The 22773-nt window shown below is 48.8% G+C and overlaps 1 protein-coding gene across 4 annotated transcripts in view; it reads left to right on the top strand.

Moving 5' to 3' along the window:
* FAM107A (family with sequence similarity 107 member A) overlaps positions 1-22773 on the top strand; it is a 64838-nt gene that overhangs the window by 35283 nt on the left and 6782 nt on the right. For 2 of the 4 annotated variants that reach the window (XM_023200669.3, XM_023200652.3), the window contains exon 1: positions 16185-16639. Coding sequence is in view for 3 of the 4 variants with exons in the window: in XM_023200652.3 (XP_023056420.1) it covers positions 16474-16639 (166 nt within the window). In the remaining variant the exon portion in view is untranslated. Of the gene's footprint in view, positions 1-4351; positions 4416-6575; positions 6781-16184; positions 16640-22773 lie in introns of those variants that run through there. The other 2 variants (XM_023200658.3, XM_023200664.3) reach the window with 2 other exon arrangements.

Genomic DNA, 22773 nt, shown 5'->3' on the forward strand with positions numbered 1-22773 from the left:
TCAAAAAAAAAAAAAAAAAAAAAAAAAATAGAATGATTAGACCTAATAGAATGAAGGGATATATTAGGCTCATAAAGGTTATTACTGCTCTTCAGAAATGCGAGTGAGTTTAAGGGAAGTAGGGAAGAGTACTTGTGACTTCCAAGAGGAAGAGGAGAGTTCAGGCTGGCTGTCCGATGGACACAGCTTTATTCTGGAATGGTGAACCCAATGGGGAGGGTCCAGCAGGCGGACGGCAGTTGGGATACTATAGATGACTAAGTAGGGTCCCGTCCATCCAGGTTGTAGAGTTTGAGGGGTCAGATTCTTAACAAGAACTGATCATCCAGCTTGGGTGTCTTCATATGGCTGGGAATCTGGAGTAGGCAATAGAAGATTAGCATCTTGGCAAATTTCCTGTCTAGCCTGCTGGAGGCCTGGAAGATAGTCGCCTAGAGGGCTGGTATCTGGGACGAGGTTGGGGCCAAGCAAGAAAGTGCGTCCATATAAATGTTCAAATGGACTGTACCCTGGGTAGCGTCTTGAGGACAGGCTCTAATTCTGAGAAGGGCAAGAGGTAAAAGTACTGTCCAGTCCTTTTTAAGTTGGAGGCTGAGATTGGTGAGGTGTGTCCTTAAAAGACCATTAGTCCGTTCTACCCTTCCTGAAGATTGAGGACGGTAAGGGGTACGAAGATTCCACTGAATACCAAGAGTCTGAGAAACTGCTTGGGTGATTTGACTAATAAAGGCCGGTCCGTTATCAGACTGCATAGAGGTGGGAAGGCCAAACCAAGGAATTATGTCTGACAGAAGGGAAGAAATGACAGAGGTGGCCTTCTCAGACCCTGTGGGAAAGGCCTCTACCAATCCAGTGAAAGTGTCTACCCAGACCAAGAGGTATTTTAGTTTCCTGACTCAGGACATGTGAGTAAAGTCAATTTGCCAGTTCTGGGCAGGGGCAAATCCCTGAGGCAAGCAACATTTCTTTGAACTCCAGTTCTGGAAGCTGCTCCTTCTGAAATTCTGGTTTTGTGATGCTAATGTTGCCCTGGGACCCAGTCCACCTTCCCAGGTCTGTGTGGAGACAGATGAGCAGCAGCTCAGATCCCCTCTGGACTCTCTAGACTGGGTCCTTTTTCTATGTCCTGAAATTTTCTTCCACAGATGAGGTTACTTGTTTCCTTAATCCTTTCATTTAAAAACACAAAAGAGGCCAGGCGCAGTGGCTCACACCTGTAATCCCAGCACTTTGAGAGGCCAAGGAGGGCGGATCACGAGGTCAGGAGATCGAGACCATCCTGGCTAACATGGTGAAACCCCGTCTCTACTAAAAATACAAAAAATTAGCCAGATGTGGTGGTGGGCGCCTGTAGTCCCAGCTACTCGGGAGGCTGAGGCAGGAGAATGGCGTGAACCCGGGAGGTGGAGCTTGCAGTGAGTTGTGATCGCGCCACTGCATTCCAGCCTGGGCAATGAGCGAGACTCTGTCTCAAAAAAAAAAAAAAAAAAAAAAGCACAAAAGATACTTCAAACCACAAACACTTTCCCTCTCCCTCTTCCATCCCCTCCTTGGTGGTGGAGTTCAAAATTGGAACCCCCAGGGGAAACAACACGACCCCAGGCAATTCTGTTCGCCCTGATCATCCCTGAGCAGGCCACAGCTGAGGCCTCCCCTGGTTCTGGCCCTGACTCACTCTCTGGGAAATTACCCACTTTCTCATACAGTGCAGAGGCCTTTATGTGGCTGCATTCCCTCATTCACTGATTCATTCATTCCCTCAATAAATCTTTATTGAGTGTCCCCTCCAAGCACAGCTCCAGGCTGGGCCCTGGGGAGACAGCTATGAATAGGACCCAATCCCTTTTCAAGGCAAGTCCAGTGTGGTGAAGGAAGCAGGGCTGAAAGAGTCATAATTCAGTGGGAAGTATTAACATAGGAGAAGTCTGGGTGCTACGGAAGCACATGGTTGAGGGGGACCTCCCTGAGGAAGTAGCATTTCTGCCAAGACCTAAAGGATGAGAAGGAGTGAGCCAGGCAGAATGGGGGAGCTTCCCAGGTGAAGGGAATAGTTCCTGCAGAAGCTGGCAGGTGAGAGAAGCCATGACTTTCAGGGAACCCAGAGAGTTCTCAGTGGTTGGAGTATGAGGCGTGGGGGAAGTTGGCCCCTGTCTCCCCACTGATCTTCTCTCATGTGACTGCCCCTGTGTTCCCTCCACTTCAGCCACCCTGACCTCCTTGCTGCCCCTGAATATGCCAGGCACAGCCCAGCTCAGAACCTTTGCAGTAACTGCTGACTCTGCCCCAGGATGTCCACTTGGCTAATTCCCAGCTTCTTTGAAGTCTGCGTCCATGTTTCATCTTCCCACTGAGATCCATCTGAGCATCTACTTATGACCACAGGTGGTCCCCACTTGCCACCAGCCACCCTCTTTCCCTCCTCTACACTTCCTTTTTTCCCAAGTCTCTCTGGTCTCCTTCCACATTGTCTACCTTGCTTACTCATCATGATTATTGTCTCTCTCCCACGCTAGAATGTGAATGTGAACGCTGCAAGGACAGGGACCTTTGTTGTATTTACTGAGGCATCCAGGCCCTTGCACAGTGGAAAGAACAAACAGATGGAATTTGAGAGGCTGGCAGGAAGAGGCCAGGCTGCAGAGGCCTTGTAGGCCTGGGGAAGGCATGTGGCTTTGAGTCCTCAGTGCAAAGGGAAGACATGATGCAGAAGGGTTCCAAGGAAGACAGAATCAGGATCTGAGTTATGCTTTAATAGCTCACACTTGAGTCTTTGTGGAGAACGACTTGAAGGAGAGTGATATGGTTTGGCTCTGTGTCCCCACCCAAATCTCATCTCAAATTGTAATCCCCACATGTCGAGGGAGGGACCTAGTGGGAGGTGTTTAGGTCACGGGGGCAGATTCCTCCATGCTGTTCTCGTGACAGTGAGTGAGTTCTCACAAGAGCTGATGGCTTTAAAGTGTGGCACTTCCTTGCACATGCTCTCTCTCTGTCTCTCCTGCTGCCACTTAAAATGTTCCTTACTTCCCCTTCACTTTTCACCATAATTGTAAGTTTCCTGGAGCCTCTCCAGCCATTTGGAACTGTGAGCCAGTTAAACCTCTTTGTTTATAAATTACCCAGTCTCGGGCAGCATCTTTATAGCAGTGTGAAAACTGACTAATACAGAAAACAATTTACTGTTGGTATTCAGTGGTACCCAGGCTAGGGTGGTGGCATGGAGGTCTGGGAGAAGTGGATGGACTCCAGAAATTCACTAGAAGGTGGACTTACCAGGTCTGGGAGATCAGACGACTGTGAGGTTGCAGGCAGACAGGGCAAGGAAGACTCCCAGGCTCCTGGTCTGAGCAACAGGGTCAGAGTAGAGTCATGTGCTGAGATGGGGGAAATAGGGGAGGCACAGGTTGGAGGCTTGGGTGTCAAGAGTTCTGTTTGGGCCATGGTGAGTTTCAGGTGCTTATTAGACTTTCAAGTGAAGATGTCAAGTAGCTGATTGGACAAGGTCAAAGCTCAGAAGCATAGTCTAGATTGAAAATATATAATACATTAGGGGAACGTTGGCTTAGAGTTCTCTTTAAAGCCCTGAGAGTGTAGAGAGACAAGAGAAGATGTCCGAGAACTGGCCCTAAGGACCAAGTCCTGGAGCCTTCTGACTTGACCCCTGAAGAATGAGGACTTTGCCAGGAAGGTAGGAAGAAGGCAGTCCAGGCTGAAGGAATGGCATGGGCATGAGTTTGACCTAAAAGAACATGGGCCTCAGGGCTCTTAGAAATTGTGCAAGTCATCCAAAACAAGGAAAGTCTGAGAAATTGTCACAGCCAAAGCAGCCAGAGGGGACATGATGACTGAATGCCATGTAGTATTCTGGAGGGATTCTGGAACAGAAAAGAGACATTAGGTAAAAACTCGGGAAATCTGAATAAAGTATAAACTTTAGTTAGTAATAATGCATCAATATGGTCTATTAATTGTAACAAATGTACCATACAACTCACATGTACCGCTGCATACATATAAGGTGTTAATAACAGGGAAACTGGGTGTGGGGTATAAGATAACTGTACTATCTTCTTAACTTTTCCCTAAATCTAAAACTATTTTTAAAAATAATAAAGTTTATTTTTTAAAAAAAGAGCATGTGTCTCCTAAATACACACATGGGCACACACACATACACACACATACATCCATTCCAAAGACGATGATAATTTCTTTCTCTGGAGAGGACTTTGACCCTGACCAGTGCCTTCAGTGGTCAAAAGACTCAGATACATTGTGAATATCCCATCACCCCTCCCTCTGGCAAAGAACCAAGGGTCCTCACCTCCACCTACTTTCTTTCTGTTTACAGAAAACATACTCTCCTCAGGCCAGATTTCATAGTGAAAATGAGAAGCAGAGACGAAATGGCTCAGGTAAGTCAGACCCACCTAGAATTCCTAGGTGTGGCCAGAGTCCATCCCTTCAACATGCTCCACAAAAGCACATCCCATAGCCGCAATTTCCCTGAGTCCCACGTCCCACTTTGCTCCACAGCTGGTTTGGTTTCCCCCTTGCAGCAAAAGGTCTAGCACCATCTGGGTTCAAATTCTGGCTCCACTACCAACTCATTATGTGATCTTGAGCACGTCACTTGAGCCTTATTTCCTCAACTGTAAAAGGGGCATAACCATTGCTTGAGGCCAGGCATAGTGACTCATGCCTGTAATCCCAGCACTTTGGGAGGCCAGGGCAGGTGGATCACCTGAGGTCAGGAGTTCGAGACCAGCCTGGCCAACATGAGGAAACCCCATCTCTACTAAAAATACAAAATTAGCTGGGTGTGGTGGCACGCACCTGTAATCCCAGCTACTCAGGAGGCTGAGGCAGGAGAATAGCTTGACCCAGGAGGTGGAGGTCGTGGTGAGCCATCTAAAAAAAGAAAGAAAGAAGAAAGAAAGAAAGAACCATAGCTTGATCAAAGAGCTATCGAGTGGATTAAATCAGGTGAACTGTAAATTGGATATAATTTCATCCTCTGAAGAAAGGATATAAGGTAGTGAATGCCAAATATCTGGAATCATGCCTGGCACTCCTGAAGGCGGGTTGTTGATGACAGACACAATCAATCTGACCAACCAGTGAGGCCCCCAAAGATCAAGTGTCACCTTGGGCCCCTGACTGGTGTCTGAGGTGTGGCAGATGGACCTTCGGGACACTGGATGGTGTCTGGGGAGCAGAGAGATACAGGACCCCTGAGTCAGAGTAGAAGCTGGGTCTGGGCAGTGGCCATGGGCCAACCAAAGAGAGCTTGGCCAACAGTTGGCCTTGAAGGTACCAAGACTGGTAACAGGCAGCCGAGACCCCAACAGCCAGCTCAAGATTCCCTGACCCTTTCAGACACAATCTTGAACAGAGGCCATCCAGTACTCTGGACAGCTCCAGGAGTCACTAGATTTCAGGGGCACAAGTTTTGTGGGCAGAGAACTGGATTGGGTCTTGGTTGTGCACACACGGGCAAGCCACCTCACCTCCCTGAGTCTCAAAGACCTCACCTGTAAACTGGAGGGAATCCCACCCTTCAGAGCTGTTGTGACAAGTGAATGAGCTAACAGAAAGGAAAAGGAGCAGGTGGCCAAGGTCTGTAGTCAGACCACCCGCATTCACGCATCCCAGCCCCACACTGTGTGACTTCAGAGAAGTTGCATGACCCCTCTGAGTCTCCGTTTTCTCTCATTTGCAATGTGAATAGACCCTGCTTCATAGGATTATGAAGATTAAATGAAACAGAACATGAAGCACACAATTAACATGAGTTTTTGTTTTAGAAGAAACTTAGCACCAGACACAGAATAGATCCTCAAAATTGCCAGCTTCTTGTATCTCTTGAAGCCCCCTGGTGAGCTTGGCACCTCCCACCTTTAGACCTGGTTGGCCCACTCATCTCTGATTGTTACAGACACTCCATAAAGCCAGAGAAAGCAGTCTGGTGGAGTTCCATAGACCTCCGCCCTCAGCCTTCGCACCCAGGGAAGACCCTGCCTCTCAGTGCCACCCACCCCACGGTATTTGGGACATGTTTTAAAGTACCAGTATATACTGTATAGTGTTTGTTCTGCACCAGCCTCTGTTCTGGGCTACACACACACACATACACACACACACAAACACACACACACACACACACAGTTGATTAACCTCACAACCGTGTGAGGAAAGTACTCTGGTTATTCCCATTTTACAGATGAGGAAACTGAGTTTCTGCGAGGTTAGGTAACTAAATCGTGGGGTCACACAGCTACTAAATGGTGGTGATGGGACCTAATCCCAGGTATGGCGCTTCCGAACCCCATGCTGGTAACATCAACGAGGCCGGCGGCCAAAGAAAGGAGAAGAGTAGGCGGGAGACCGAGGCTGGACGTCAGAACACTGTGTTCTCGCCTCGGCCCTGGAACCTCGGGGCTAGGAGTCCTCACTGCAGACGTTCACCTGCGCCCTGCCTGCTACCTGGGCGCGGACACCTGCCCTGGCCTCTGCCCCCCTCCTTCCCCCGGCGGCATCTCCTCGCCCGCCCCTCCGGCCGCCGCCGTAACCTGACCCTCGGCGGGGTTTGGGCCTTGAAGCCGCGTCACCGTCGCGGAGGCGCTTGGGCTCCGGACTACGCTCTTGCTGTGCGCTCCCGGTACCCGCAGTGCTGGCTCTGCAGTAGGAGACGCGCGGGCATGGCGCAGAGGCTGGGCGAGTGGGCCCGGGGGCCCTCCGACGCCACCGGACTCTACCGGGCTGTGCTGCTCAGGTCGGGTAAGTGGGAGCAACGCCACCCTCGCCGCGGGAAGAGCGCGAGGAGGGTTCGGCGGTGCACGGCGCTCAATCCCTGGTCAGCCCGCCGCTGGGCGCCTCTGCTTCGTTGCTCTGCTTCTTTCCTAACCTTACGTCATTCTTTTTGCTTGCTTGTTTGTCCGTGACAGGGTCTCATTCTCTCTACCAGGCTGGAGTGCAGTGGTGCAATCGTAGCTCACTGCAGCTTCCAACTCCTGGGCTCAAGCGATCCTCCCGCCTCAGCCTCCTGAGTAGCTGAGACCACAGGTGCGCACCATCACACCCAGCTAATTTTTTAAATTTTTTGTAGAGACGCGGTCTCTCTAGTGCTGTCCAGGCTGGTCTCTAACTCCTGGGCTCAAACGATCCTCCCGTCATTCTTTTTAATTACTTTTCTTTTTTTTTCTTCCTTCCTCCTTTCCGCCTTTCTTTCCTTCCTTTGTTCCTTCCCTCTTCCTGCATTCATCCTTTTGGGGATCTATGACATACATTGTTTTCTTCCTATGTGTGAGAATACGCGCACACAGTTTCTTGACTACAGAAGTCCTGTGCGATTCCACCTCCTGGCTGATCCCTTAAAGAGAGACTCACACAAGTGCGCGAAGGCGGCTGTAGGCGCGGCAGGTTTGGGCCAGGAGAGAGGAAAATGGGCACGACCGAGTAGCAGGCAAAGGGGCATAAAGAAGCAGGAGCCTGGCAGCAAGGTTGAAGGAGGTCTGCTGTCCAGTGAGGCATGACATAGGAGGGGAGGAGAAGGGAAAGCAGAGCTACGAGAGCAACTGCCTTTCTATATGTGTGCATGCAACGATTTGGAAGGAAACACAGGGTGGTTTTATTTCTTAAGGCTGGGGATTGCATGACAGATGCTTTTTCTCTTCCATCTTTTTGTTTGCTTGTTTGCAGCAAGCACGTGTTGCTTTTCTACTCAGGAAAAGGAGGCCTTTTTATTTAGAAAAATGAAGTTAACGTAATGTATGACCAGTGTCCAAATAATTCGGAGAATACAGGGATGTAGGGGGAAACAAGAGAAAGCAAAGCCCCAGTAAGCATTTAGGGTATTTCCTTCCGGAGTATCCTTGGAGAGAGACGTTTGGAGGAAGTGAAACGCTATCTCGTGCTGGGATCCTGCACGGTGCGGCTCCGTGATTACAAAGCGTCAAGGGACTTGGACTCACGGGCCAGCTACCCTCTGCCTTGGGCAAGGAGCTGGCGCTACCCGTGGGCCTGCCCGCCGACCCCTGTGGAGCCAAAAGCGCGAGGCAAACCAGCTGCCGCGTCTGCAGCGGCGGTGCCTGTCCCCGCGCCCCGCGCGTCCAGGTCTGGAACTGCTCGCCCCTCTCGCTTAGGCCCCGCCTCGGGGAGATCCCGCCACCCAGTTACTGGAGCCACAGTTCTCCAAGTCCCAAAGCAAAAACTGGCCCAACTTCAGGATTGGCGGCGCCTTCCTAAAGGAGGGTCTCAAATCCGGCTGAGGCGGGGCAGGCAGAGAGGGAGAAGCTTTATCATCAGACGAATCTGATTTCAAATCCCTGCTCATTCCGGCGATTTCCCCAAAAAGCACGCCACCCTAAGTGTCCCCAGTTCTCGATTGTTTCACAAAGCTGCGGAGGGGGTCTCCCTAATCTGAAGGCCTTGTGTTCCCCGTCACCTCTTAGCTATCAACCCACGCAGAATAGCAGACACGTAGGAGTGGTTCCAGGGGCTGCACGCCTGCTGGGTAAGGAGCAGGAAGGGAGCGGTGGCTGGGAAAAGGGACGGAGGCTGCACTGGCGAGCACTTAGTATCCGCTGCGCAGGCTGCCCTGGCTCCTTCCCTCCACCACTCTACAAGTGTTACCCGTTGACAGTGTCCAGGTTCTTGAACAAAGAATTGGACAAAACGCACAAACAAAGCAAGGAAAGAATAAACAAAAGCAAAGATGTATTGAAAATGAAAGTACACTCCACAGGGCGGGAGGGGGGCCGAGCATGGGGCCTCAAGAGCCCCGTTACAGAATTGTCTGGGGTTTAAATACCCTCTAGAGGTTTCCATCGGTTACTTGGTGTACGTCCTATGTAGACGAAGAGGACGAAGTGAAGTTATATAGTCATTTACTGAGTGCACTCCCTATGTAAATGGAGAGGATATTTCCTGTCATAGCCGAAGTGTTTCCACTTGATTTCTTTCTGTTCTGAGAAGTGACCGTGAAGCGGCCTTATGTTCCCTGCCTCCAGACCCTATTCTCCTGCCTCACAAGGACACTGCCAGTTGTTATCTCCATTTAAGAGATAAGGAGACTGAGGTTCAGAGAGCTTAAGCGCCTTGCCCGTGGTCCGCTAAGGAACATTTTCTACCCCACAAAGAGGTAGAAAACACATTCAAATTGTGGTCCATCCATGCCAAAGTCTGCACACCTTCTGATCATAGTCACAATAATGGCTCATAATTGTTAGTCACTCACGGTCACCCCATCTCTGCTGTACATCTGCTATCTCATCAACTCCCTTCATTCGTTTATTCATCCAGCTAATATTTACTGGCCTCTGTTTCCAAGGTGAAGGGATGTATTTATAAATAAAACAGATCTGCCCCTCCTCTCAGGGAGCAGAGTAATGGTAACTGCTATTGGAAACATGAGGAAACCAAGGCTCAGATGGTAACATGACTTGTCTAAGGTCATACAACTCATCGGGAGTGAAGCTGAGATTCAAACCAGGGCCGTGTGCCTCTGGGCCCACTCTCTGGCTGCTCCACACAGGGAGCAGCAGGAAGTGAGAATGGGAGTAAGGAGCCAATTTGGCCATGTGGTGAAGGGGTGGGCTTCCTTTCCTTGAGAAGCCTCCAAGGAGGACATTACAGATTCAGACCCAAAATAGAGGCTGTTTTCATTAACGGTAGCCTCAAGTCATACAGCAGATAATATAACACTGGGTGACTCATGCCTTGAGGCTGGGAGTTCGAGACCAGCCTGGGCAAAATCATGAGAGCTCATCTCTATAAACATTTTTAAAAATTAGCCCAGCATGGTGGTGCATGCCTGTGGTCCTAGCTACTCAGGAGGCTAAGGTGGGAGGATCACTTGAGCCCAGAGAGTTGAGGCTGCCATGAGCTGTGTTTGCTCCACTGCACTCTAGCCTGGGCAACAGAGCAAAACCCTGTCTCAAAAAAAAAAAAAAAAGAAAAAGAAAAAGAAAAAAAATGTTTATCCCAAGGTATTTCAAAATAATTTCTTTTATTTTCTTTTTTTTTCTGAGACAGAGTTTTGCTCTTGTTGCCCAGGCTGAAGCCCAATGGCATGATCTCGGCTCACTGCAACCTCTGCCTCCTGGGTTCAAGCAACTCTCCTGCCTCAACCTCCTGAGTAACTGGGATTACAGGCGCCTGCTACCATGCCCAGCTAATTTTGTATTTTTGTAGAGACAGAGTTTCACCATATTGGTCAGGCTGGTCTCGAACTCCTGACCTGAGGTGATCTGCCCACCTTGGCCTCCCAAAGTGCTGGGATTACAGGCATAAGCCACCATGCCCGGCTAAAATAATGTCTTAATATTAGAGTAAGACATGCTCACCATAGATACTTCAAGAAATTGAGACTAAAGAGGAGGAGGCCTAACACATAATCCCACTAACCACAGGCGGCCACAGGTAACATTTGGAAATGTCTCCTTCCAATCCTTGCTATGCATAGTGTGTGTGTGTTTTACACTGTAGAGATTGTTCTGATTCTAGTCTTTAATTCCACTTTTTTCAGTTGGATGAAAATCTTGAATGCTCAGCTGGGCACAGTGGCTCATGCCAGTAATCCCAACACTTTGGGAGGCCAAGGCAGGTAGATCACTTGAGGTCAGGTGTTCGAGACCAGCCTGGCCAACATAGTGAAACTTCGTCTCTACCAAAAATACAAAAATTAGCTAGGCGTGATGGCAGGTGCCTGTAATGCCAGTTACTCAGGAGGCTGAGATGGGAGAATCACTTGAACCTGGGAGGCAGAGGTTGCAGTGAGCCGAGATTGCACCACTGCCCTCCAGCCTGGCAACAGAGCAAGACTCTGTCTCAAAAAAACAAAAAAAAAAAAAAAAAAAACTTGAATGCTCTTAAGTGAGTTATGAAAATAATAGTTACCACTTACAGAACCCTGACTCTGACTCTGTGGCAGCCACAATGTGAAGGGCTCTTCAGAACATAACTCCTTGGTTCCTCAAAAACATATCTGCCCCATTTTAGGGAGGAGGAAACAGAGAGTTGAAGGTCACCTAGTTGTCCAGCAATGCACTGGGGTCTGGGTTGGCACCAGAGTCCATGCTCTTAATCACAGGGTTAGAAGGGTCACCTCTGTGGAATAATTCCTGTTTGGCCATGCCTGGAAGGCAATACAGTCCAGTAGTTCAAGTCCACGTGAGGGGCGTTACCTGCATCCTACCTGGAGCTCAGGTCATGTTCCTGAAAGGAAAGAAATCATCTCTCTGCACTATGGACCAAAAGGCACCTCCCCGGGTGCCTGTGCGCATCAGCAACTATACTTCTCCTCTGCAGCCAAAGGGGCAGACGCAGCCTCCACCCCTGCCTCTGCCAGGTAGGGCTGCCAGATAAAATATAGGGCACTCAGTTCCATCTGAATCTTAGAGAAACAACAAATCATATTTTAGTAAGCATGTTCCAGCTATTTCATGGAATATACTAAAAAGTTATTTGTTGCTCATTAGAAATTCAAATTTAACTTGGATGTGTGGCATTTTTATTTGGTACATCTAGCAACTATGCTGCCAGGAATCATGAAGTTTGCTTGGTTTGACAGCTGTGGTCTGCCCAGGTTCTCCTGCGCGCGCGCACACACACACACACACACAGAAACAGACACATACGCACACATGCTCCCTCTCACATCCTCTCACCATCCATAGATTCACTCACTATGCTTCTTGTCTGATTACAAGGGAATTAAAATGTACTGGGGATGGAGGTACCCCAGGGTCCTTCTGCAGCTAAGAGACCAAATTAACCATGTCTAATTGCAGCTGGGTGGAGAGCCAGCTTTCAGAAACAAGACTCTAAGTTCATCCCCACCCCCTCACACTTTCCTGCTTTCACGCTTGAAATCCCTCGACTGGGTAAATTCTTCCCGGTTCAAACTTGTTGTAAAAGCGACTCTCGTTCCTTTTATAATCTCTCCACGGATCCCATGACAGGTTCTTTCTGCCAGTACAGCTTCTTCTCCCCCCACCCCGAGTCCTTTCAGCAGAGCATGTTTGAAAGGCGGGGGGCACAGTTTAATCCTCGGGCTGTTTTGTGGGTGGCTGCTCAGAAACCCCACTGAGGCCTTGAAAAGGGGCCTTGGAGATTTAGACTGAATACAAGGCTGAGGAGGAAGTTTTAAGTTGCCATGGAAACTTCTTGTTTGATGTTTGTGGGCCCAGATAAGCTCTTCTAGGTGCCCATGGGCTTGGAGAAAGGGGCCAAAATGAAAGAAAAGCTGTTTGGGGAGGTTATTTTCTGCACACTGCAGCCCAGCCCATTATAGATGCAGGAAAATTCTCCACCTCGCTGTCAGGACTGCCTCCTCTGGTCTTCCCTGTCGCCCTTCCTTTGGGTTCCTCTGGTTCCCAAGAAATCAGAGTTAAAAAGGGATGGGAGGGAGGACAGGGAGGGGTGTGCCCAGCCCCTGGGCTTCCCCTTCCATGCCCCAGCACACCAGGGGGCTGAGCAAGTATGCAGATCCCCAGGCCCCTGGCTTCCCTGAGTCCTTCCTTTTGGAAGAATAGGAAGACCTCCAGGGAAAACCACACAGAAGGATGCAGGAGACAGCGGCTGGGGCTTGAATTACCCAATTACCTGGAGTAAACGCCTCAAAGGCTTGTTTGTTCGTAGGGCCTCTGTTTTCCTATATTCAGATGGACATAACTGAGCCAGATGTGATTCCTAACTAACTACAGTTGTTTGGGAAAGGTTGCTCTTTCTTGAATTTTTAATGCTTAGCGTCTTTTTCTGATAACAAAAGTAATATATGCTTGGGCCTTTTTTTTTTAAACGCCACAAACATTACAGAAATGTAGTGACAAAGGAGAAGGGTCTGTAATTTTACAATGTAGAACAATGCTCCTCAAACTCTTGAATATAAATGAACCCCCAGAGGGGTATGTTAAAAATCCAGATTTCAGGCCGGGCGCGGTGGCTCAAGCCTGTAATCCCAGCACTTTGGGAGGCCGAGACGGGCGGATCACGAGGTCAGGAGATCGAGACCATCCTGGCTAACACGGTGAAACCCCGTCTCTACTAAAAATACAAAAACTAGCTGGGCGAGGTGGCGGGCGCCTGTAGTCTCAGCTACTCGGGAGGCTGAGGCAGGAGAATGGCGTAAACCTGGGAGGCGGAGCTTGCAGTGAGCTGAGATCCGGCCACTGCACTCCAGTCCGGGCGACAGAGCAAGACTCCGCCTCAAAAAAAAAAAAAAAAATCCAGATTTCATGGTGGCTTCATGCCTGTGATTCTAGCACTTTGGGAGGCTGAAGCAGGAGGAACACTTGAGGCCAAGAGTTCAAGACCAGCCTGGGCAACACAGTGAGATCTCATTTCTATGAAAAATAAAAAATTAGCTGGGTGTGGTGGCATGTGTCTGTAGTCTCAGCTACTTGGGAGACTGAGGTGGGAGGCTCGCTTGATCCCAGGAGGTCAAGGCTGCAGTGAGCCATTATGGCACCATTGCACTCATCCTGGGTAACAGAGTAACACTGTGTCTCAAACAAAAAAAAAAAATCCAGATTCCTAGGTTCCTCCCTCAGAGGTTCTGAGAATCTAGGCAAGAGCATTTTTAGCACTCATTTCAAATGACATCTAGTAATAATATTTGAGATACATTGATCTAGAGTTGACCTCTGCTAACAGATTAGTGTATTTGCCTCCACACTGGTTCTTTATGTATATACCAACTATTTTTTATCTTGAAAAGCAAAGAGATCCTACTATATATGATTTTTCATTGAATATGTGGAAGACATCTTTTTCAGGTCAATACATAGACAGGTTTATTGGCTGCATCTCATCTCGGGGTGTAGCATAGTCTCTTACTTACGGAGTGTGGCCTGGGAAAGGGTGGTTGTTAGCCGCTGATCTCACGTACAGTTGCACCTGCACATGGACACACAGCAAGATGGTGCTGTAACAAGCTCAGCACTGTCAAGGTTTTCAGTGTCTTCAGGTTAACAATAGTTATCGAGCCCCTCAGTACTGGGACAGGAAGATAGTAGGCCCCTGCCCTGGGGCTAGCGTTCTGATGGGTTTGTGTACAAGTTGGACTGTGAAAAGAGTTTTTGTGGGAGAAGCACAGTGACTCCCAACTGCCCAGGGAAAATGATGCCCAACATCCAAGGACTACTGCCCAGTTCTCCTTGGCTGTCAGGTGCGTGTTCCTCTGGAGTATGACGGGTAACAGGCTTCTGTCTTCTCCAGGGATGAGCAGGAGCTGTCAGAAGTTCCCCCGCTCCAGGATCCTTCTTACTCTCCAGCTGTTAGAAGGCACTGGGATTGGTTCATTTGAGCCACCAAAGACCCTAGGAAATACTCAAAATACTTCTTTGCAGAGCAGGACAATGTGTGCAAGGAACCAGGGTCAGCAAAGAGTAGTTTGAACAAGAATCTAGCTGTCCTCTTCTACCATGAGAGTTTGGGGAAGTTAAGGCAGAGCAGGGTGGGAGGCTGAGGGGGCTACCAGTCAAAGTGCCTCAAGAAATGCAGAACTGGGGAAGAAGAAACAAAAAGGACCACACATTGTTTCCAGAAAATTGTTTATATCCAAGAATTTGGGACCCTCTAAGTTTAAGTGGTTCGAGAATGGTCAGCATGGCCAAGACTCCCTGGACATGCCTGCCCTGTCCCTCCCACTCCACCCGTCTCTCACCTCCCTCGCTCCCAAGATGGCGCCCAGCCTGCCTTTACATCACACCAGGATCCACCCAGCCTGGGCCTTTCCACTGGCTCTTCCCACCCGACAAAGACTCTCCCATGTATACAGACTTCACACAACTGACTCCTTGTGATTCAGCTACCCTAAAACACCACCCCCTTTCACCTCACCCAGCCTTGTGTTCATCATGGCATTCCTCACTGCCTGACGTCATCCTGAGGGTCTCCTTCTTTACTGGGTCTCCCCCTTGAAGGTAGGTTCCCTGATGGCAGGGATATTACCTGTGTCATTCACATGGTACCCCCAGCACTTAGAACAGTGCCAGGAACACAGTAGGAACTAAATAAATGTTTGTTAAATGCACAAATAATATAGGCCTAAGAAGACACAAGGTTGCATTGTTAATGCCTCCATTCGCCTGTGATGCATGTCCTAGGCCTCATCGCCCTCCAGCCAACCAAGACTCCATGAAAAAGTAAAGCTGGGGTGGAGGCCCGGTCTAACTGGTAGACCCCAACTTCCTCAAAAGGGGACTAGGATGACACTATACAATAGAAAACACTTCTAGTTTTTCGAATGAAAGTTGATTCTGAAATTAGAAGAATGCCTCCATTATCCATAAGCACCCAAGGCTGGCCTTAAGGATCTACATACATTTTTTACTTTTCTTGGTTTCTTTTGTTTGTTTGTTTGTTTTTTGGGTTTTTCTGAGACAGTGTTGCTCCATCACCCAGGTTGGAGGGCAGTGGCCCAATCTTGGCTCACTGCAAACTCTGCCTCCCAAGTTCAAGCGATTCTCCTGCCTCAGCCTCCCGGGTAGCTGGGATTACAGGTGTGTGCCACCACGCCTGGCTAATTTTTGTATTTTTAGCAGAGACAGGGTTTTACCATGTTGGCTAGGCTGGTCTCAAACTTCTGACCTCAAGTGATCTGCCTGCCTCAGCCTCCCAAAGTGCTGGAATTACAGGTGCAAGCCACCGTTCCTGGACTACTTTTATATTTTACATTCACACGTTCATTCTTTGAGCCACTACTTATGGAACACATATTCTGCCAGGCAAAATGCACCATGCTGGACTCTGGCCTCAGTTCACATAGAGTCCAGGTCTCTCTTGGAGAAAAGTCCCATACGCTGAGCTTTGACTGTGTGCTTCACTAATGTCATCTCATCCATGTCATCTCCCAGCCACCTTGGTGTGCTCCACATTTGACAAACACAGAAACCAAGACGCAGAGACGCTGAGTGGCTGCTGAAGGGTCTGGTGCTGGAGCCAGGGCCAACACATGAGCCTGCTGAGACCCAGACACGGTGCTTCCCCTCTCCTACACCCTCCCGTTGGCTCCTCTGTGAAGTGCCGACGATGTTCGGGGTATCAGGAAAACGCTGTGTACAGAGTTTCTGACCCATTCGTGGATAATCAAGAACTGACCCAATGCTGAGCAGTTTCCCCTCCCTTTACACCCCACCCCTTTCCCCCCAGAGCCATTTTCTCCTGAAGAATCCACACCACTGCCTCAGGAAGCTTGGCTTCCCCTCCCATGGGGAAGTGCTGGAATCCACTCTTGCCTGACCCTCCCATAAAAAACAAGGGAAATTCCTTTACGTGAGCTGCCTTGCTCAGAACAAAGCTTGGCGTGTTTCTTATTCCTCATCAATCTGACAAAATGGGTATTTATTTGTGCCTCTCAAGCGTGTGGCTTGGACATGGTGTTCCGCATCGTGGAAGTGGCCGTGCACCAAGTGAAATATCTGTTACTATAGTAACAGTTCCTTTTTATTGATACCAGAATAAACAGGAATGCAAAGCTGTCTCACTTGTTGGCACATTTCAGCAGCCTCCCGTTCCCAGGGGTTTAAGAACCGCCCTCTAGAGGCAGCCCTCCTTGCTAGTCTGGGACTTCCCAGTGGAGTGAGGAACCCAGCAACAGCTCCTGACTTCCCTTCCCAAGGACTCAACCTGAGAAGTAAGACCATCTCTGTTCTGTTTCCCCTGCTGTCGAGCGCGGTGCTGTTCGGGAGGAGGTGGAAGGGAAGGAGGGCAGACCCTGTGCACTGAAGTGAGCTGTCAGTGGACCTGAGTGCTTTAAGTTTAGGTACCTGGGCTATGTCCCAGCATCTGTAAAATGATACGGGAGATGCCTCCCAGCACCCTGGGTTTCGGAAAAGGATAGGAGACAAAGAAGTGAGCCCCTAGGCATAGCCCTGCATTCTTGTTGATCTTTTTCTGCTGCATCCTCAGGTGAATCTGAATTAATGCATGATATAGCCTCACCTAAGGCAACTATCACACAGTATGGGGGTTTAATTCTCGGCACAACCGACAGAACACAGGTTTCAGCGTCAGAGCTTGGCTCAGATTTGAGCTCTTTCTTTCACCGGCTGTGTGATTTGGGGAAATCAGATGACTTCCCTGAACTTCAGTTTCCTTGACTGTAAAAAGAGGGTAATGACAGTACCCACCTTCTCAGTCTGTCGTCGGAATTTCATATTTCATGAGATACGGCTGCTAGGTGCTTAGCACAGTGCATGGCACATAGTGCATGCAGGTTAACGTGTGAAGGGCCTGCCTTTCTGGTGAATTTGGCTTTAGGACTTTGCAATACAAGGCAAGTCTGAGATTAGGCCAGAAATCAAGAGCTGTAAGATTGGGTGTGTCACTTTTCGAAACTGCTACCAAACTCAAGTCGCTTCGAGCTTCAAGGCAGCCCCCACACCTGCATCTCTGGGTGACTTAGATCCTAAGTGGCCCTCTTAGCTCTGTTGGTGGTAAGTACCTGCTGGAATTTTCTCTGCAGAGGCATCTGTCAGGTAAAGTGGCTGGCATCATGCCACTAATGAGCCAGCAGGGATTCCAGGTCTGCTGATGCTTGTTCCAGATCAACTGCACAATGCTGTCCACTAACCTTGTTAAGGACCCTCCATGTCTAGCCCTGGACTCTGCTATTTAATTGATTCAAAATCCTAAATGCCTACCCAACATTCTCCCAAGGTAGGAAATTACAACGGACCCAAGGCAAAATGTTCAGGAAGTCAGCCTTGAGTCATTGCATCCAAATGGACAAGCGGCTCTGCTGGGGGCTTCCGAGCATCGACCAGAGGCTGCTGAGATATCTGGAGGTGGCTCCCAGATACACTGTTCTTTGGCTGCTGGCCAGTGAAATACAATTAGGCACTTTCCCCATGGAGAGGAAAAAAGCCAGAAGGGTCAGGAAATCCAGTGACCATGCTTGTCACTTTTACTGAATGCCTCTTTTTTGTTTGCCAGTCGTTATTTTGAAAGCCTCTCTTCTCTTCTGCCTGCCATCCCATTAAATGCTGAACCAAGAGGGTCCTGAATGTGTTCTGAACTCAGCAGCGTGAACAGTAATAAGGAAGTGGGGACAGAGGAGGGAAGGCCAACAGCTGGTCCTCTCTTAAACAGAGACCAGCCTGAGGCCAGACAGGCCTGTGGATTCTAGCTTAAGCCCAAAGCTGCTGGGGCCAGGCTGGGTCTCCCCAGTGAGAGTCTGTATTTCACATAGGCTATTAGTCCTCAAGTTAGCAGGCCTCCATGTTCTCATCTATAAAATGGGCTCACACAGCCTCTTCATTGGGGTTTCTTGACTATCTAGAGAGAGAAAGGGGACATAACCCTGCTTTGTCAACTAAAAGACATTTTGCACCTTGAAGACAGTGGAGAAATAGAAAGAGCACTGAATTTGGCGTCCAAGGTCCTGGCTTTGGTGCTTACTCTCTGTGTATCTTGAGACAAGTAGCTTGGCCTCTCTGAACCTTAGTTTTCTCATCTATAAAACGGGGTACCACTGGCTGCCTCTGAGGGTGATTTAGAGATCCAGATCAAATTCGAGAGGTGACCACAGGATTTCTTAAGGACAGAAGTACCGTGGTTTGTCTTTGGTGAGCATCACTCTGCCAGGCGCTGGGCTAAGCACATTGTGTCATTGTATCACTTCATCCTCCAAACGGCTCTGTGAATAGGCTGTTATCCTTGCTGTGTAGAGGCTAAGAGAGGTTAAGCTACTTACCCAAGGTAACACAGCTGGGAAGGGTTACCACCATGAATCAAACCCAGTCTGTCTCCACTAAAACATCTGCTTTAACCATTGCTTTACTGGCTCATGTGTCATTTGTTACAACTGATGCCATCAAAGACAGAAATAGGACTACCAGAACGGTGGAGAGGCAAGTGGAAGGGACGCTGAGGTCTTAGACAGAATGGGGTATGGCTATTGTCAAGATGAACTGGGCCCTGAGACTCCATCAGTGCAGCTCTCCTTCTGTCTCTCCTTACTCTCTCCTGTGGCTGGGGGCACCAGTGTTTGGTTTCAAATCTGCCACCCTGCATTAGCCATGCATGCCCCAGTGGCCCTGTGCCCTCTCCCTGGGAGCAGCAGAGATCTCCACTGAGCCTTGCCTGGTGTGGGGCCAACATCCTGTGGAGCCTCTGGCGAGGAGCTCTGGGACCTCTTGAGTCACCAACAAAACCAGGGAGGAATCAAGCAAGGGGCTCCCAATCTTTCCTCAGATCTCTTATTATCCCCACCCCATGAAAAACAACATCCGTCCCACAGTCTGCATATTGAGAATTATTTGCCTGTCCTATAGTCATGCAAGACACTTAGTAGCTGTCGCCTACTGGTGGCCCCCACCTCATGCCCAGCTCTTTAGCTCATCCAATCTTCACAGCATCACAATTCTACAGAGGAGCATCCCAGAGGTTAGAGAACATCCCAAGGTCACACAGCTGCTAAGAACTGTGACCTTAATCAGATTTGCTCACAATAACCAGGCCAAATACAGTCAGCTGAGATCCTTCAGGGCCGAAGCAAATAAGTTTGTGTTTTGGGTTAACTCCATGGTTTGCAAAGTTGGCTGACTCTAGGAACCACCTAGCAAGCTTTTAAAAATCCCCAAGGCCAAGCCACCCCCAAAGCCAATTAAATCAGAATCCCTGTGGTGGGCACTGGAATTTTTGAAACTTCCTATGGTGACGCCAATATGCAGCCAAGGTCAAGATCCACTGATTTAACCAGTGCAGTTTCTGAGGATGAGAAGGCTCCATCTAGGACTAGGAATGGGATTTATTAATAGTAATTGTTAATAGCAGCTAACAGGGTGGTCACACTGCCATTCCAGGGGCACCATTCACAGTTTAATCTACAGGAGTTGAGGACTTGCTGCTGTGAGGTACACAACCGGCCTGTTGTATGTGGCAGCCCTGGTAGCCAGTGCCAAGTGCTCGACTCTATACTAGGCATTTGCCAAGCACCTTGCAAGTATCACCTCGTTTATGATACCACAACTTCATAGAGAAGGATTCTAACATAATGCTCATTTTGCAGATGAGGAAACACCAGATCAAAAGCATCTGTCTCATCTCAACTCTGCTGTTCCGTGGGAAACAGCCATACACAATAAGTGGGCATGGTGTGTCCCAGGGCTGTGGGATTTGGTCCAAAGGCTCTAGTTTCCAGGCTCCAGCTCCAGAGGGTAGGAAGGCACAGACAGAGCTGACATTCAAATCCAGGTCTGAATGACTTCAGCCTCCTTATCCTTCTGCTTCCTCCTGTATTTCTTTGACAGCCATAAAGAATACAGACAAGCCACTTACCCTTCTCCTTCATGATTGGCCTGCTCCTCCCTCTCCCTGCTAGCTCCTCTCCTGGGTGTTCACCCTTTTCTTTCCAGAGAGGACCTGTCTAATGCCCACTTCCCCTCTTAGCCCCTCCATGGCCACTCCCCAGATGGATCCCAGAGTCTTGGATCTCTCGGGACACTCAGCAGCCTTGGGAACAACCCCAGTCCTCTGCCTCAGGAGGCCCAGCTGACCACCCAAGACAGCCTGGATTTTCTTGGCCTGGCACCTGTGCTTCGTTGAGTAGTCTCTTTCATAACAGGACCTGTGTGAGGTTCTTCTGCCCAGAGACCTCGGTTAAATAAATTAAAAGGTAGGAAGCTGGCTCAACTTTCTAAGTCCTGGGGGTCCCCAGAAGCCTTCCTCATCCCACCCCTCATAGATGTATACAAGGATTTCACAGGGGTTGTTTGCTGGGGTTCAGCTCCCTGAGCGGCAAAGGCACTGGTTTTTCCCCTGCAGCCCTGAGCGAAGGCACCAGCCACATCCTTCAGGGTTCCTGCCTCACCCACCACACCAGCCTGGCCTCAGGGAAACACCTTCATCCACAGCTCACTGCTGATTTAATTCATTTAAAAAAAAAAAAAAAGGCCTGGAGCAAATCATTGAGCCAGGGCTGACCACAGATTGAACCTGGGGTGCAGGACTGGCTTCGTAATTGACAGGGCCCAGTGCAAAATAAAAAAGGAGGGCCACTTGTTCAAAAGGCATTTGGAATTTCAAGACAGCAACAACAGAAGGTCAAACCAAACAGGGCCCCTCTTCCAAAGCAACCCTGTGCGACTGAGTCCGACGGGCCCTGGGGCAGCCAATCCACTGGCTAGACGGCAACTTATGTATGGGGCAAAGGTCTCAGCCAGGCCAATCACAGATTTTTTCCTCTGGAATTTAATGGGAGAAAGAGACAGAGACCACCCACTGGAAGTGAAGGAAACCAAAGTCATAAAACATCCCAAGGCCTCTGACAGTTTCCCCACACAGCAGCGAGAATGACCTTTTTAAAACTGAATCAGGCGCGCCTTTCCCTGACTTGAACCCACCCGTCCACCCTCACTCCAGACGCTCTCCCAGTCAGTCAGCTCACACCACTCCCAGCACACTATGTCTTTTTGTTCCCTGAACAGACCCAGCTTGTTTAAGGTACATGAGTCACACATGCTGTTCCCCAGGCCCCAAATGGCCTCCTTCCTCGTTCTCAACTGTCAGATCTTAACGTTGCCTCCTCAGAGAGGCCTTCGCCATACCTGGCTGACAGCGGGTCCCTCCTTAGTCTGTATGGGAGCCTGGAGCCATTTGTGGTCTTTCGTTTTCATTGGCTTGCGTATGTGCTGACTGCTGGCCTCCCTAGCAAAGTGTGGGTTCTGTGAGTGCCGGGACCTCACTTGCTTAGTTCTCTTCTGTGTGTCCAGTGTCACCGTAGTGCCAGGAAAATGACAGGAACTCGAACATTTGTGGAATGTATGACTATTTTTATCATTATGCACTTTCTCAGTGGTCATTGCCATTACGCAGGAGCTCTTGATTTTGTGTACCTATTTTGTATCTGGCCACATTGTTGAACTCTCTCAGCTCCAAATGTGTTTCTGTTCATCCATGTGAGAATTCTGGGTATATGGCTTTATCTATGCAAATATTAAGGCTGCCATCTCCTTTCCTAAAGTTATCCAACTTATTCTATTTCCTACCTTATCACTTTGGCAACATACGGTGAGTTTTTTAAGGATGGTGTGGCTGATGAAAAGCAAGCAGCTCTGGAAGATTTGTGGGGAGCAGAGGGACTAAGAACAAGTAAATAGCCAGGGAGCCAAAGTAGTTATTAAAGTGTGGCATAAGCAGAACAGGAAGAGAGCTGAGGTCACAGGAAGGAAAGAGCGTAGCTGAGAATTACTCAGTCAAAGGATGGGTGACACTTGACAATAGGAATAGTCAGCAAAAGAGAGAAGATCTCAAAGCTCCAGTCTGAATCCAGGTGTTCTAATGCATTGGCACCCAGAGAGCTTGATCCCACAGACAAGAAAATATCCACACTAAAAACAGAAAGGGGAGCTGATACAGCCAACTATGTATTTTGTCAAATGCCCATTTTAAAGTAACTCTAAATACTTATTATGTATAAGTATATCTAAAGTGATATTATGATCACTTTTTAAGGACTAAAAAATTAGGAAAGATGTAACCTGAAAGCAAACAGCCTTACAAAAAAGTTGAGGAAAAAAAGGGGAAGTTAATAAGAATTCTCATGTTAGAAATGGTTCTGAGAATATGAATTTGAGAAGAAAAATTAACATGTCTGTGCTCTGACACTTCGCCTGGCTACATCCAAAATACCTTATAATAATTAACACTTTTTCCAGATTACACAGCACCTTTACATATGTGGTCTTACTTGCTCCTCCTAACAGCAGCCTATGATGGATCATCATAGAAATGCCAAACACGGGTCTGGTGGCCACCATTGCAAAG

Source organism: Piliocolobus tephrosceles, chromosome 2 (genome assembly GCF_002776525.5).
Source record: "Piliocolobus tephrosceles isolate RC106 chromosome 2, ASM277652v3, whole genome shotgun sequence".
In the NCBI taxonomy this organism is placed as follows: domain Eukaryota; kingdom Metazoa; phylum Chordata; class Mammalia; order Primates; family Cercopithecidae; genus Piliocolobus; species Piliocolobus tephrosceles.